Genomic DNA, 14,174 nt, shown 5'->3' on the forward strand with positions numbered 1-14,174 from the left:
ACAGCCCCAGGACCTCGGGGACTTTGGTCCCACCAGGGGCGGGGGCCAGGGGACATACAGAGAGGGACAGGGACACAGGGAAGGGAGTAGGATCACACGCGGGAGATGGGGACAGGGACACATGGAGGGGACATAGACGCACACAGGGAGACAGGGACACACCAAGGGGGGAACACGATGCCACCAGGATACACATGTGGGGACGCTGCCACCAGGACATGTCAGCACAAGAAGCCATCAGGACGTGTCAGAGGACGCTGCCACCAGAACGCGCGTTACGACAAAAGGCGGATCCGGTGACACCCAGTGCGGCGCCACGTGACCCCGCGGTGACACCGCCCATGCCCGCCCCTTGCCCTGTCCCCAGCCTGTCCCCAGGAGCGGTTCCATGGCGGTGGCCACGGCACTAGGTTCCCTGGGCGCGGTGGCCCTGGGCACCTTTGTGGTGGCCCTGCTGCTGTGGTGGCTCTGGGATGCGCTGGTGGCTGTCACCCGATTCCGGGCCACTTGTCGCCAGCTGAACAAGTTCCCCATCCTACCCTGGCACAACTGGTTGCTGGGACACACCAGCATGGTGAGGGGACAGAGGGTGGCATCTGCGGGGACAGCGGGGACAGGGGTGGGGGCACCTGCAAAGGAACAACTGGGTGGTGGCACCTATGAGGGGACCGAAGGAATGGGGTGGTGGCACTTGGGATGGTGAGGACAGGATGGTGGCACCTGCAAGGGGACAGTGGGGACAGTCACACATGTCCCCAAGGCTGGCAGTATCCTGAGGATACACATGTCCCCAAGCCTATCTGTATCCCCAGTGACACACATGTCCTGTTGTCCCCAAGGCCAGAGCACGGAGGAAGCCCTACAGCAGGTGGCCACCTTGGTGGCCCAGTACCGTCATGGCTGCCTCTGGGGGGGACTTCCCTGGCTGCCTGTCCTGTGCCTCTTCCACCCCAGCACCCTCCAGCCACTCCTCAGTGCCTCAGGTAGGACATGGGACACCAGACGGGTCCCCAGGACGACCCATGGGTGTCACCACACCTGGCACAGAGACCTGGCAGTGCCCAGGCAGTGGCCACCAACCCAAGTCCACAGGTCCCAGAGGTGTCACCACTGCCAGACCAAATGCCACCCCACAGTGGCCACCAACCTGTCCTTGAGGTTCCCCAAGGTCACCCAACGGTGTCACCATGTCCAGCCTCTGGTTGTCCCACAACCCTTGTCCTTTGGTGGCCATGAGGGGATGGGGGATGATGGTGGCCATGGAGAAATGGAAGTGCTCAAGAGGGTGGTTGTGGTCATGGGGAGATGATGGTGACCACAGGGTGGTGGCCATGGGTCGATGGTGGTCTAGGGGATGGTGGTGCCATGGAAGGGTTGGCCATGGAGGCCAGGAGGATGCTGGTGGCCATGGTGGGCTGGGGCATAGACTGGTGGCCACAGGGGAACAGTGGTGGCCATGGGCAGCATTGACCATAGAGCTGATGGCCAGTGGGATGGTGGTGCCTGTAGGGTGGTGGCCATTGGGGAAGAGTGGTGGCCATGGATGGGATTTGGCCGTAGACCGGTGGCCCCAGGTGGCCCCTGGCTCATCTCACCCCCGCAGGACGAGAACGGCCACACCCTGTCGGACGAGGACATCACGGCTGAGGCTGACACCTTCATGTTTGAGGGTGAGCACGAGCTCCCAGGCGCCATTGGGGAGGAGCCACTCCCGTGTCCCCTCACTCACCCAATGTCCCCACAGGTCATGACACCACGGCCAGTGGCCTGGCATGGCTCTTCTACAACCTGGACGCCCACCCTGAGCACCAGGAGCGATGCTGCCAGGAGGTCCAGGAGCTCCTGGCTGGCCGGGACACTGCGGACATTGAATGGTGAGATGTCCCCAGGGCCACCCCCAGTCACGTGGCTCGGGGACACAGTGCCACCCCTGCTTTGTCCCCAGGGAGGACCTGTCCCAGCTGCCCTTCACCACCATGTGCATCAAGGAGAGCTTGCAGCTGCACCCTCCTGTCACTGCTGTGTCCCGGCGCTGCACCGAGGACATTCCCCTGCGTGATGGCCGTGTCATCCCCAAGGGTATAGCATGGCCAGGGTATCCCCAGTGTCACCAGCCACCCTCATCTGCTGTCCCTAAAGTGGCCATTCCCATCCCACCAGGGGTCATCTGCCCGATGAGCATCTAGGGGACCCACCACAACCCAGACCTCTGGCCTGAGCCTGAGGTAGGACCACCCTATGAGGTGTCCTTGTCACCATGATGGTGACAGCTGTGTCCCCTCGGTGTGACTGTGCTGGTGTCACCCCAGGTGTTCAACCCTCTGAGGTTCAGCCCAGAGAACAGCAAGGGACGGTCCCCGTCGTCCTTCATCCCCTTCTCTGCTGGCCCCAGGTATGTGGTGGAGTGGGGACAGGAGTGTCCCCAGGTGCCACCCCCGTCTCTGGCTGGGTTCACAGTGGGGTGACACTGACAGTGAGGATGTGGTGGCAGGAACTGCATCGGGCAGAGCTTTGCCATGGCTGAGATGAAGGTGGCAGTGGCACTGACACTGTCCCGGTTTGTGCTGCGGAGGGACACGGCGAGGCCACCCCCGCGCCGCAAGCCCGAGCTGATCCTGCCTGCCAAGGACGGGCTCTGGCTGCTGCTGGAGCCACTGGGAGTGGCTGAGGGACACGGGTCACCAGGACATGGGGACATCCTGCAAGGGAGGTGTCACAGCCAGGGAAAGAGCAGGGAATAAACGGGAGCATGAAGGGGACAGTATCGTGGTGCTGGTGGGGATGTGCTGTCCTTGGTCATGGGACACCTCATGGTATGGACACATCAACCCAGGGACTTGTCCCCTAGGCCACTTGTCACCACCCATGGCCACGTCCCCCATGTCCTCATCCACGGCCATATAGCCCCATGTCACCATCTATACCTGTGACACCCCCCCCATGCCCAATATCGCCATCCACAGCCATGTCCGCACCCATGTCCTTGTCCATGTCCCCAGCCCCACCATGATCCCCACCATGTTCCACAATGTCACCATCCGTGTCTTAGTTAAATGTCTTTATTTTTACCCCAATGGTGGGTGAAGGGATGAACAGAAATGATAGAAAATCAAGGCCAAAATAAAAGGATTTACGTGTCCATGCTGGCTGAGTATTCATGTGCCTGGTGGGTAGAAAGGACCTTTTCTAGAGGAATTTCCACTCCACTGCCTCCAAAATCCTGGCTTTGTGCCCCAGTCCATCACCATTTGGCTATGAAAGATGTCTCTGGTCCAGGGAGAATTAGAATCGTGGAATGATTTAGGTTGGAAAAAACCTCCAACACCATCCTTTATGCCACCCGAAGAAATGACTGGATGTAAAAGGTGAGTATTTTTGGGGTCGAAAGTAAAAAACTGTGCGGTCCCCTGTGAAATTCTGATGTCGGTTTGCATCCCAGTGGATTTTTCTCTGGCTGTGTCCAAGTGTCCAGGGGAAGCCAGGAAGATGTGCAGACCACCAGCCGCGTGTTTTTCTAACAGGAATCACCAGGACCATGGATCACCAAGTCTCACTGTGGACCATCCAACGGGGGACCTCCAGTGGGGGATGGAGTTGGAGCAGCGCTCAAAGCTCTTCCCGCACACGGGGCACTTGTAGGGCTTCTCTTACTGCTGCCTCCCTTGGTGCTGGGTCACAGTAGAGTTCTGGGAGAAGCTCTTCCCACACTTGGGACTCTGTTAGGGCCTCTCCCCAGCGTGGATCAGATGGTGGGTGATGAGAGTGGAGTTTCTCTTAAAGTCCCTCCTGCAGTCAGGGCAGCGGAAGGGCCTCTATTCTGTGTGAATCTGCTGATGCTTGAGGAGACGGTATCTGCTCTGAAACCTCTCCCCACACTCAGGACACTCATAGTGCTTCTCAGTGTGAATTCTCTGGTGGGGAATCAGGCTGGACCTCTGGCTGAAGCTTTTCCCACATTCCCCACATTTGTAGGGCCTCTTTCCTGTGTGAATTCTCTGGTGGTCATTTAGGGTGGAGCTCTGCCTGAAGCTTTTCCCACATTCCCCACACTTGTAGGGCCTCTCCCCAGTGTGGATCCTCTGGTGGGTGATCAGGGTGGAGGGCACACTGAAGCTTTTCCCACATTCCCTGCACTTACAGGGCCTCTCCCCTGTGTGGATCCTCTGGTGGAGAATCAGATGGCATCTCTGGCTGAAGCTTTTCCCACATTCCCCGCACTCGTAGGGCCTCTCCCCAGTGTGGATCCTCTGGTGCATAATCAGCTTGGAGTTCCCCATGAAGCTCTTCCCACATTCTGGGCACGTGTAGGGGCATTCCCCAGTGTGCATTGTCTGGTGGATGATCAGGCCAGAGCTGTCACGGAAGCCCTTCCCACACTCCCCACACACGTAGGGTCGTATCCCAGTGTGGGTCATCTGGTGGAGTTTCAGGTGGCCGCTCTTCCTGAAGCCTTTCCCACATTCTCCACATTTATAGGGCCGTTCATTGGTGTGGATCCTCTGGTGGATGACCAGGTGGTGGCTGACCCTGAAGCTCTTCCCACATTCCCCACACTCGTAGGGCCATTCCCTGGTGTGGATCCTCTGGTGGCGGACCAGGCGGGATCTCATGAGGAAACTCTGCCCACATTCCAAGCACTGGTGGGGCTTCTTGCCATCGTCAAGCTGCTTATTGACCACCACCTCAGAGCTCTGGCCAGATCTCTGGCTGCCTTCCTGGCACAGGCTGGGTCTTTCCTCCTCAGAGCATCCTGGGCTGGGTTTGGAGCCCCTCCTCCTGAGGGATCTCCGGGGCTTTTCCTCCCCATTGGATTCCTGTGCCATGGAGCTGCTCAAAATGGCCTCGTCCATGAGGTTCTGCCGTGGGGATTTGTCCTCCCTGCTCTCCATCCTCAGCTCCTTGTCTGCAGGAGAAGGAAAAGGAGAGGATGGGATTTGCCTCCGTGCCAGAGGGAAGGAGAAGAAGATCCTCCCAATCCATCCCCGGCAGGACAGCGTTGGCAGCAGGGTTGTCCTGCAGCCGGGGGCTGCGCTGGGCTGGGAGATGGAGCAGGAGAGAGGGGGAAAGGGCCACTGACTTCCTCCTCACCTGCCTCAGCGTCCTTCAGCATCTTCTCCTTCCTCGCAGCCTTCTCCTTCATCCAGATAAGGTTTGGGAATGGGAAATCCTGATTTGGGGAAAAACAAGATGTGAGTGTATTGGCTTTGATGGTCCACTGGCCAAGTCCATCTGTAGAAGTCAATGGGTGTCTGGTGGCCAGAAATACCTCTAAAAATCAGCAAGTTCAAAACCACTCTCCCAGGGGTTCCCTGTTTCCAGTGTCCTTATTTGAGGTTATGGGGGTCCCTCTTTTCAGAGCTGCTGAGGGGCCCATGGGTCTGTCAGAATCCAGGATACCTCTCTGGATGCCCTGGATGTCTCAAAGCCCTGGCAGGGGCTCGGAGACCCTGGCAGGAAGCCAAAGACACCTGGAAATTCGACCTTAATTCATGGAGCAAATTGCCAACCTTATATGAAGAATTACAGGCCACAAAAGTTTAAGTAGCGTAGAAGTAGGAATCACAGGGTGAAGGGAAAAACTTTGGAGCACTGTACAGGGGGTTTTGTATGTTGCACAGGGGGGTTTGAAATTCTGTACATGGGGGTCAGGGGTCCCAAGATGGAGGGATTTGGGCATGCCCTGTCCTTCTTCTTTCTTCTCCTTGGCATCCATGTTCAGGATGATGTTGGCATGTGTGGATTGGTTCATAGGGAAAGTGCACTTGCCAACAAGGGCGAAAAGTATTGGAAATTAAAGGTAAATATCTTATACGTAGTTTCTACTATAAAAGAGACAACCTCCCGGTGGGCGGGAGAGAGTGCCCTTGGCTGTCTTGCTGATCAGACCTCGGCTGGACAGACAGAAAAACTTTGTAGATAAGGAACAATAAACTCAACTGAAGACCGAAAAGCAAGAGTCCAGACTCCTTCTTCGAAAGCGTGGCCTGCCCAGAACCACCTTTTCCCGTGCTGGGGCAGAGACAACTGACAGCCGACCCCAGCATGGGTTCTGAGCATCCCCCCTCTCCCGGGATCTGCTCAGCCATGCTGAGGGGCTTTTGGAGATCCCAGGGCTCATCCTCCCCTGATTCTGTGACAAATGTTTTTGTGATTTGTGTCAATTGGCAATGGAATCAGCAAATGCTTCTATCTGCTGTGTCCAAAATTGACACAAAAAAAGGTTTTAGAACTTTCTGGCCAAATAACCAAATAAAGCATCAAAATAAAAGAAGTATAATAGAGCAAAAGAGATGAGGTTGCAAGATGACTGATGCTTGGAATAAAAGAGAGGAAGTTATGGTAAAGCTAAGAGATATTGCAACAAAGCAACTAAATGCTTATGTATAAAAGAAGCTTGATGCACTTGACCAAATCATGTAGCAGGCACCAGTGTAAGACCTCCCTCCAGATGACCACAAGAAGGATAGGAATCAATGACCACCTGGAAAGATTATGAAACTGCGGATCCCAGCTTATTGATATTTGCTGATTTGGACTGAGCTCATTGGAAAATGCTTTGTAGGCTTAGAAACAGTATATATACTTTACTGAACTTTTAAGTGGTGTGTGCCTTGAGTAGATCAGTGACTCCCCGACCACCCAGTGCTGCTGGCTTGCTTGCTTTAAAACAAAAGATATAGAAATAAAATTCAGATTGACTATTAAGATTTTATATCAATTTGGTGACGCCGACTTGATGCCCTGGGATCTCTCAGGCTGAGGCTACTGCAGCGGGCACCCCACTTTTGTGGTCCATAGAAGCCAATAGCTCTGGAGCTAACGGCACCACAAACCTGGTAAAGAAAGCAAGCAAGGAACTGAGCTCCCTGAGAACTGCAGTTTAAATCACCTGCAATTCCAGTGCACGAAGATCCAGACAAGAGCAGCGGGCTGTGAGTATCGTTTGGTTGGGTGGACACGACAGTGTCTGAGTGAAAGTGAGTGAGTGAGTGAGACGCAATATTATCGTGGAGCCATCGAGGAGTCCTTCTATCCGTGCTCCCATCACCACGTGATGTTGTATCATGCTTTTTGTTTCATTAGTAGGTTTATGGTTTGATTAGTGGTTTGGTGGTTTTCCTTGTTGCTGTTTTCCTTTTGTCTCCGCCTTTTCCCATTTATTTCGTCAGCTAGTTTCTAGTTTCTATTTCTCCAAACTTTAGCCATTTACTGAAACTGTTTTTCCTCCCTTGGAATTTTATTGGTTCACTATTGTGATTCCCACCTGGGTTTTTACTCCCAACTCTCCTGATTTGTTGAAAGTTGTGCCTTCCCCTGACCTGCCCCCACATATAAGTCTTTGTTTGCCTCTTGATCGCGGGAGAGGAAAAGGGGAAGTTTACCATCAAATAAAGTTTCCCTGGGACCCATGCATGCTGCTCTGTTTTATAATGTGCAGAAACAACTGACAGCCAGGATTCAACAGAGCTCCAGGGGGAACCTGCCGCCCTCCCTCTCTTGTCATCAGCTAGCCGGGGAAAGAAAAGCGGCACCGCGAGGGGCTCGGCCAGTGAAGGGACAAAGCAAGTGCTGTGAGACACTGCTCACGATGGCTCAGGGGTACAGTAAGACCTCTGGCTCAAGGAGCCCCCAGGGAGGTTTAACGAGCCCCCAGAGAGGCTCAAAGGGTCCCAAGAGAGGCTCAAGGTTATGGGGCCCCCAGAGAGGCTCTAAAAACGAGAAAGGGAGTGAATAACCAGAAATACCCCCGGACAGCCCCCTGGGGTTAACAACTGCACATTGGGATGCAATGCCCTCTAGGAAGGGAAAAAGTAAAGAAGAGATGGTCCATTATTGTATGGTAGAGTGGACTAAGGAAGAAATTAGGCCTGATCATTTATATTGGCCAGTGCTGGGTCCTTACATGATTGGATGTGTCAAGCTTTAAATCTTTATGTAAATAGTAAGGAACCCTTTGATCAGGAGGAAAGTGATTATGTGGCACTTTGGAGGAGGGGGGGTCTCTGTAGTGATAACATTATACCCCTGAACTAAAAAAAAGGAGAAAGGCAAAGGAAAAAGAAAAACCTTGGGAACCATTAGACAATTTGCTCCCTCCCTATCAAGGGCAGGAAACTCTCTCCTCCCCTGAGAGGCCCCAGAGCTCAACAACTCCACCACTATCATCACAATCTAGTAGGACTCGGAGCAAGAGGAGAGAACAACGCCAGGAAAATGATTCTAGTGTGGAGGAGAAGGATCAAAAGAAGACACTGTTCCCCTTGAGAGAAATACTTATTGGAAGAAATTATAGGGGAATAGCATCTGTAGCAGTCCCACTTCATACGGGGAATGTAAGAGAATTTAAAAAGGAAATGGGGCGGCTGCTTGGAAACCCTTTAGGGGTTTCCGAGAGGTTAGACCAATTTTTAGGGCCAAATACCTACACCTGGGATGAGCTTCAAGCTATAGCAGGAATACTATTTACTACTGTAAGGAAAGGGAAATGATTAGGCAAGCAGGAATGAGAGAATGGGAAAGGAGACACCAGCAGGGTCCACGTGGGGATCAAAAATGGCCTAATCAGAACGAGCAGGACAGACAAAATGTGAGGGACCTTAGAGATATCATTATACAAGGGATACAGAATGCCATACCTCAAGGGCAAAATATTAACAAGGCCTTCAGCGTGTGCCAAGAAAAAGATGAAACACCTACAGATTGGCTTGAGAGGTTCAGAAAGAGCCTGCAAATGTATTCAGGAATGAACCAAGATTCCCCAGTAGGAACAGCATTGCTTCAAACTCCATTTGTGGCAAAATTATGGGGAGACATACGAAAAAAAAAACCAAAGGCTAGAGAAATGAGAGGATTGGCAGGACTGGGGTCTCCAAGAGCTATTGTGGGAAGACCAAAAGGTGTATGTGAGGAGAGGTGAAGAAACACAAAAGGCAAAAGCCAAGATATTTGTAGCAGCTGTGAGGGAAACTCAGAAGGGGGAAAAGAAAGCGTTTAGAACAGAAGGACAAAGACCTAGGGGAGATTGTAAGAAACTTCCCCAAATGAGAAACCCCGGAGATGGTCCTGCAGATTATCATTCCTATTAGTGAGGAAGGAGAAGACAAAGCGAAGCTGTAAGCAACAACAAAAAGATGGGAGAAAAAAAAAAAGTGTGAAGAGGACAAATAGGGGTGTCAGGGGCTGTACATCTTGAGGACCAGATCATCAAAAGAGCCCTTGATGGAATTAAAAATAGGTCCCCAAGGGGAAGAAGTTACCTTTTTATTAGACACTGGAGCAGAAAGATCAACAGCACCTCCTCAAAGGGGGTAAAATTACTTAAGAAATTGCTCTAGTTGTGGCAGCAAAAGGGGAACCATTTAAAGTACCCATAATTGAAAATGTTGAAATTGAATCAGAAAATAAGATTTGTTTGAATGATTTGTTATTGGTACCAGAAGCAGATAATAATTTGCTAGGAAGAAATGTAATTACAGCTTTAGGAATAAATTTAGAAGTGAAACAAGGAGAACTACAGGTACAGTTTTATACCTTAATGTCAGAAGATGAAGACAAAATTAATCCAAAAGTGTGGCACCATAAAGAGGAAATAGGAAAGCTGAAGACTGGACCCATAAGGATAGAAATAAGTAATCCAGTTGTTCCCATAAGAGTATCAGAAGCTTTGAGGGGTCCATCAGTGATAGCTGCTGTCCATGTCAGAGGACATCAGAGGGGAACGGATTATGGGACTCATGGCAATAATTTGGCTGATGCAGAAGCACAAAGGGCAGCAGTATGCTTACCTGTGTTTTTAAATAATTTGAATAAAAGTGAGGATGATACAAAATATAAAAAATGCTATCTCTCAAAGGAAATACAAGAGATGCAGAAACTAGGGGCTAAGCTAGAAAGGCACAAGTAGCTTTTACCAGATGGTAGAGAAATGCTATCTAAAAGTAATGTTAAAAGAATAATTCCCCAGTTACATTCATGAGCTCATTGGGGAACACGAGCACTAAGCGACCACTTTTTAAAGTTTTTTGGGTGTATAAGAATATTTGATATAGCAAAACAGAAGACACAAGGATGCATTATTTGCCAGAAAATTAACAAGAAGACATCTAGACAGACCTCACAGGGAGAGAGAAAAACTGCCTATAGGCCTTTTGAAAAGATACAAGTGGATTTTACCAAACTACTGAGAGTGGGAAGATACAAGTATTTGTTAGTAATAATAGACCAATTAACTCATTAGGTAGAGACCTACCCTGCGACACAAACAACAGCACATTTTGTTACAAAGATTATTTTAGAAGAAATAATTCCATGATTTGGGATGATTAAAGTGATTGACTCAGATCAGGGTTCCCACTTTACCTCAAAAGTGTTAAAAGTAATGAAAGCTCTAGGGATCTCTTGGGAATATTATACCCCTTGGCACCCTCAGAGTTTGGGGAGAGTCGAAAGAATGAACCAGACCATAAAGCATCAGCCAGCAAAACTAATGACTGAAACAAAACTATCTTGGATTAAGTGCTTACCATTGGCGTTGTTAAATATTTGAACAATGCCAAACTCAGAGCATGGGATCTCCCCATGCAGGATGTTATATAGGATGCCATATTCTCAAGAGATGCCAGGAGATAAAATAACCTGCATTGAAAAGGACTGTAATTGCTATCCCTTTGTAAGCACTGAATGCAACTATTGGAAGGAGAGGTGGTGTTATCATTGTCACAGGGGTGATCCTCCAAGTGGGTTGTGTCCAGAGTGTAAACACACTGAACAGATTTTAACTGAATATATTTTTTAAAAAAGAGACTAGAGGAAAGAACATTAAAACTAGATTCTTATGAGTGGTGGATGTTGTGGAAATGCGGATTAAGAGGGGGACTATCAAGTGAGGCAAACATTAAAAAGATTGAGCATTGCAAACGTAATCAAGTCCCTTGCGGATCCGAGACAGCCAAAGCAAAGAACTGGGAAGTATTTAAGAAACGGCACGGAATGCAGGAAAGCTCACACGGAACCCCTGAAGAATATCCTTGCTGCTGAGAAGATGGTACCCCTCACTGCTGGGAGCACCCCGGGAGGCCAAGGAGGAAGAGGGACAATAAAACTGTGGGGCCTTCTGGTACTGTTGGGTCTTCCAGGGAATAGGAAACCAATCCCTGCTTGAAGTGCTACCAAAATGTAAAGTATGGCTGGACCATGGCCCGAGCACACACTCATATTAATGCAGGATGTTATGAGCCAGGACAACCTGAAACCTGTACAACAGGAGAGAAGAGTTACTGGGTAGCAACAGATTCGGGAATGGGAGGATGGGCACCTGGAAACTATCAATTTTGTCACCAGGGAGAACCATTCTTCTCTTTTCCCAAAGGCGGAACGTGGGGATACTCAAATAAAGGGGGAATACAAGATAAATTCAAGGAAGAGTTAGTGAAAAACATCACAAAGCGTCTAGGGGAAATTCAAACCCAAGAAGAACAAGAGCAGGAAGTGACCTGTATAAAATACTAAGAAAATACTCAGTGATTGGGACCTCCCCATGTTAGGGAAATAATCTGTTCATTGATCTGATGCAAAAAGTAGTTAAGGAACTAAATGTGACTAAATGCTGGGTTGGTGGGGATCCCAAATGACCGAGCAATGGCCATGGAGGGGAGAAGGGGTTGGACCTGATCAGTTGATATTATGGAACACGACACAAAGATTTAATGAAATTCAGCCTGAGGGGTAAATATTGACTCATGAAGTAGTAGGCATAATTTGTATTTCTAGGAAAGGAAACAATTGTACTAGGTATGTAGGACACACCCCCTGCAAGATGATATATACCACCAACTCCACTTTTACAACCTGGTGGCCAAAACCACCAACAGGTTATTGCTCCATCAATTGTACCAATGGAACTGTTTGCTGGAAAAGTGTAACACAGGCTAATCCTTTAGAGGAGGCAAAAGATCTTAAGGGATATTGGGAAAATCAGGGGCAGAAGGCTGAAAATTGGAAAGCTTCAAATGGATTTGGATATGTGGTAAAAGGGCATATGATGAATTATCAAAGAGACAGAGAGGTACCTGTACAATTGCAATTATACAACCTGTATTCTTTTTGCTACCAAAGAGCAAAGGTGAATATTTGGGACAATCTCTTTAGGAAACTCTGCGCAGAAGAAAACAAACTGAAATAGGAGGAAAACAGACCTGGAAAAATTAAGAATGGACTTCCCAATGGATCACAGATTACTGTGATCCTGCCTCCTGGGCTCAGGACACTAGCTGGGGTTATAGAACCCCTATTTATATGCTTAACCAAATTATTAGATTACAGGCCAGTGTAGAAATTACTTTTAATCAAACATCAGAGGCATTGAAGCTTGTAGCTAGACAACTAAGCCAGACCAGAGCAGCAGTATATCAGAATAGGCTAGCCCCAGATTATTTATGAGCTGAAGAAGGGGGCTTTGTGGAAAATTTAGTATATCTGAGTGCTATTTAGAGATTGATGATAATGGAGAAGCTATTACAAATCTGGCAGACAAAATTAAACAAGTTGCACATGTTCCAGTGCAAAAATGGAATTCCATATTAACTGACAATTGGAGGAATAATTTCTTTGAAGGAGCCTGGTGGAAAAAGTTGGGGTTCATGTTGCTTTCTTCTGCATTAGGCCGATTGTTTATACCATGTATGATTCCATGCTTTATTAGTCTAATGCATTCAGTGATCCAGGGAATGCAGATTTCAGGAATGCTCATAAACCCTAAAATCACAACCACAGGAGAAAAAACTCACTCCCTTATGATAGTCAAGGCCAAAGCAGAACCAAAAAACACTGCAACCCAAAAAGTATCAGCTCAATTTGATGCAAAGACATGAATCAATAACATAAAGGGGAGGGATTATGAAAAATGCTTTTGTGATTCGTGTCAGTTGGCAATGGAATCATCAAATGCTTCTATCTGCTGTGTCCAAAATAGACACAAGGAAAGGTTCTGAAATTTTCTGACCCAATAAACAAATAAAGCATCAAAATCAATGAAGTATAGAAGAGTAAAAGAGATGAGGTAGCAAGACGACTGATGCTTAGAATAAAAGAGAGGATGTTGTGGTAAAGCTAACAAAGCAACTAAATGCTTAGGTATAATAAAAAGCTTGATGCACTTGACAAAATCATGTAGCAGACACCAGTGTAAAGCCTCCCTCCAGATGACCACAAGAAGGACAGGAAGCCAAGGACCACCTGGAAAGATTATGAAATTGCTGCTCCCAGCTTATTGATATTTGCTGATTTGGACTAACCAAACACATTGGAAAATGTTTTGTAGGCTTAAAAACAGTATATATACTTTACCGAACTTGTAAGTGGTGTGTGCCGTGAGTGGAGCGGTGACTCCCAGAGCACCTAGCGCTGATGGCTTGCTTGCTTTAAAATAAAAGACATAAAAAATAAAATCCGGATTGACTATTGAAATTTTATATCAATTTGAGCGCGGCTCCCAGGTGTCCCAGGGTCCCCTTCTCCAGCATCCCCCCACCCCAGGCACTCAGCGCTTCCCCCGCTCCCCGACAATACTTTCAGGCTCGGGGCCCGGGCCCCACTCATCTCCCGGCTCCACCGCCCCCCCAGCCTGCCGGAGCTCCCCCAGCTCTGCTATCGCCCCTCTCCCCACGCCGGGGCTCCCGCCTTTCATCCCCGCCTCTCCCGGGGATCCCCAAACCCGTGGCCCGCCCGCCGGCACCGGCCGAGCGCCACGTGGGCCCCGCAAAATCCCCCCGGGCCATTCACGGCTCAGCTCTGCACTCCGGCCACATCCAAAAATGGCCCCTCGTCATAGGAAGAAAAAATACCGCTCCCAGCAAAACCGAAATATATTTGGGACGCGACTCCGGATTCCGCGAGACCCAAACCCCTCCAAACTCCCTCCTTTAGTCCCCCAAAAATCCGTCCCGGAGCTGCCGCGATCGGCTCGGGGCGAGCTTCCCCTCCGCGCTCACCCGCGGCACGCAGGGCAATGCGATGCTGCCGGGGCCAGCCGAGCTGCGGGCTCAGCGGGCTCGCCGTGGAGCCCCGCAATGCTCCTGCCACTGCTGCTCCTCCTCGGGCCGCTCCTCTTCGTGCTCCTCGCCTTCCTGCTCCTCCCCTTCCCCTCTCCCTGCCCTTCCTCCCGCTCCTCCTCCGCT

At 49.9% G+C, this 14,174-nt stretch overlaps 1 protein-coding gene and 1 pseudogene across 1 annotated transcript; one reads left to right on the forward strand and one right to left on the reverse strand.

The window, feature by feature from the left end:
• Nucleotides 1-388: 388 nt before the first annotated feature.
• Nucleotides 389-2,741, forward strand: LOC135287253 (cytochrome P450 4F4-like; annotated as a pseudogene).
• Nucleotides 2,742-3,084: 343 nt separating this feature from the next.
• LOC135287393 (zinc finger protein 239-like) lies at nucleotides 3,085-14,174 on the reverse strand. The gene is made up of 4 exons (XM_064400748.1): nucleotides 13,989-14,174; nucleotides 13,345-13,416; nucleotides 5,089-5,167; nucleotides 3,085-4,903 (listed from the first exon to the last, which is right to left on the reverse strand). The coding sequence occupies exons 3-4, from the start codon at nucleotides 5,138-5,140 to the stop codon at nucleotides 3,813-3,815; spliced, it is 1,143 nt and encodes a 380-aa protein (XP_064256818.1). The 5' UTR covers nucleotides 5,141-5,167; nucleotides 13,345-13,416; nucleotides 13,989-14,174; the 3' UTR covers nucleotides 3,085-3,812.

Source organism: Passer domesticus, chromosome 29 (genome assembly GCF_036417665.1).
Source record: "Passer domesticus isolate bPasDom1 chromosome 29, bPasDom1.hap1, whole genome shotgun sequence".
In the NCBI taxonomy this organism is placed as follows: Eukaryota; Metazoa; Chordata; class Aves; order Passeriformes; family Passeridae; genus Passer; species Passer domesticus.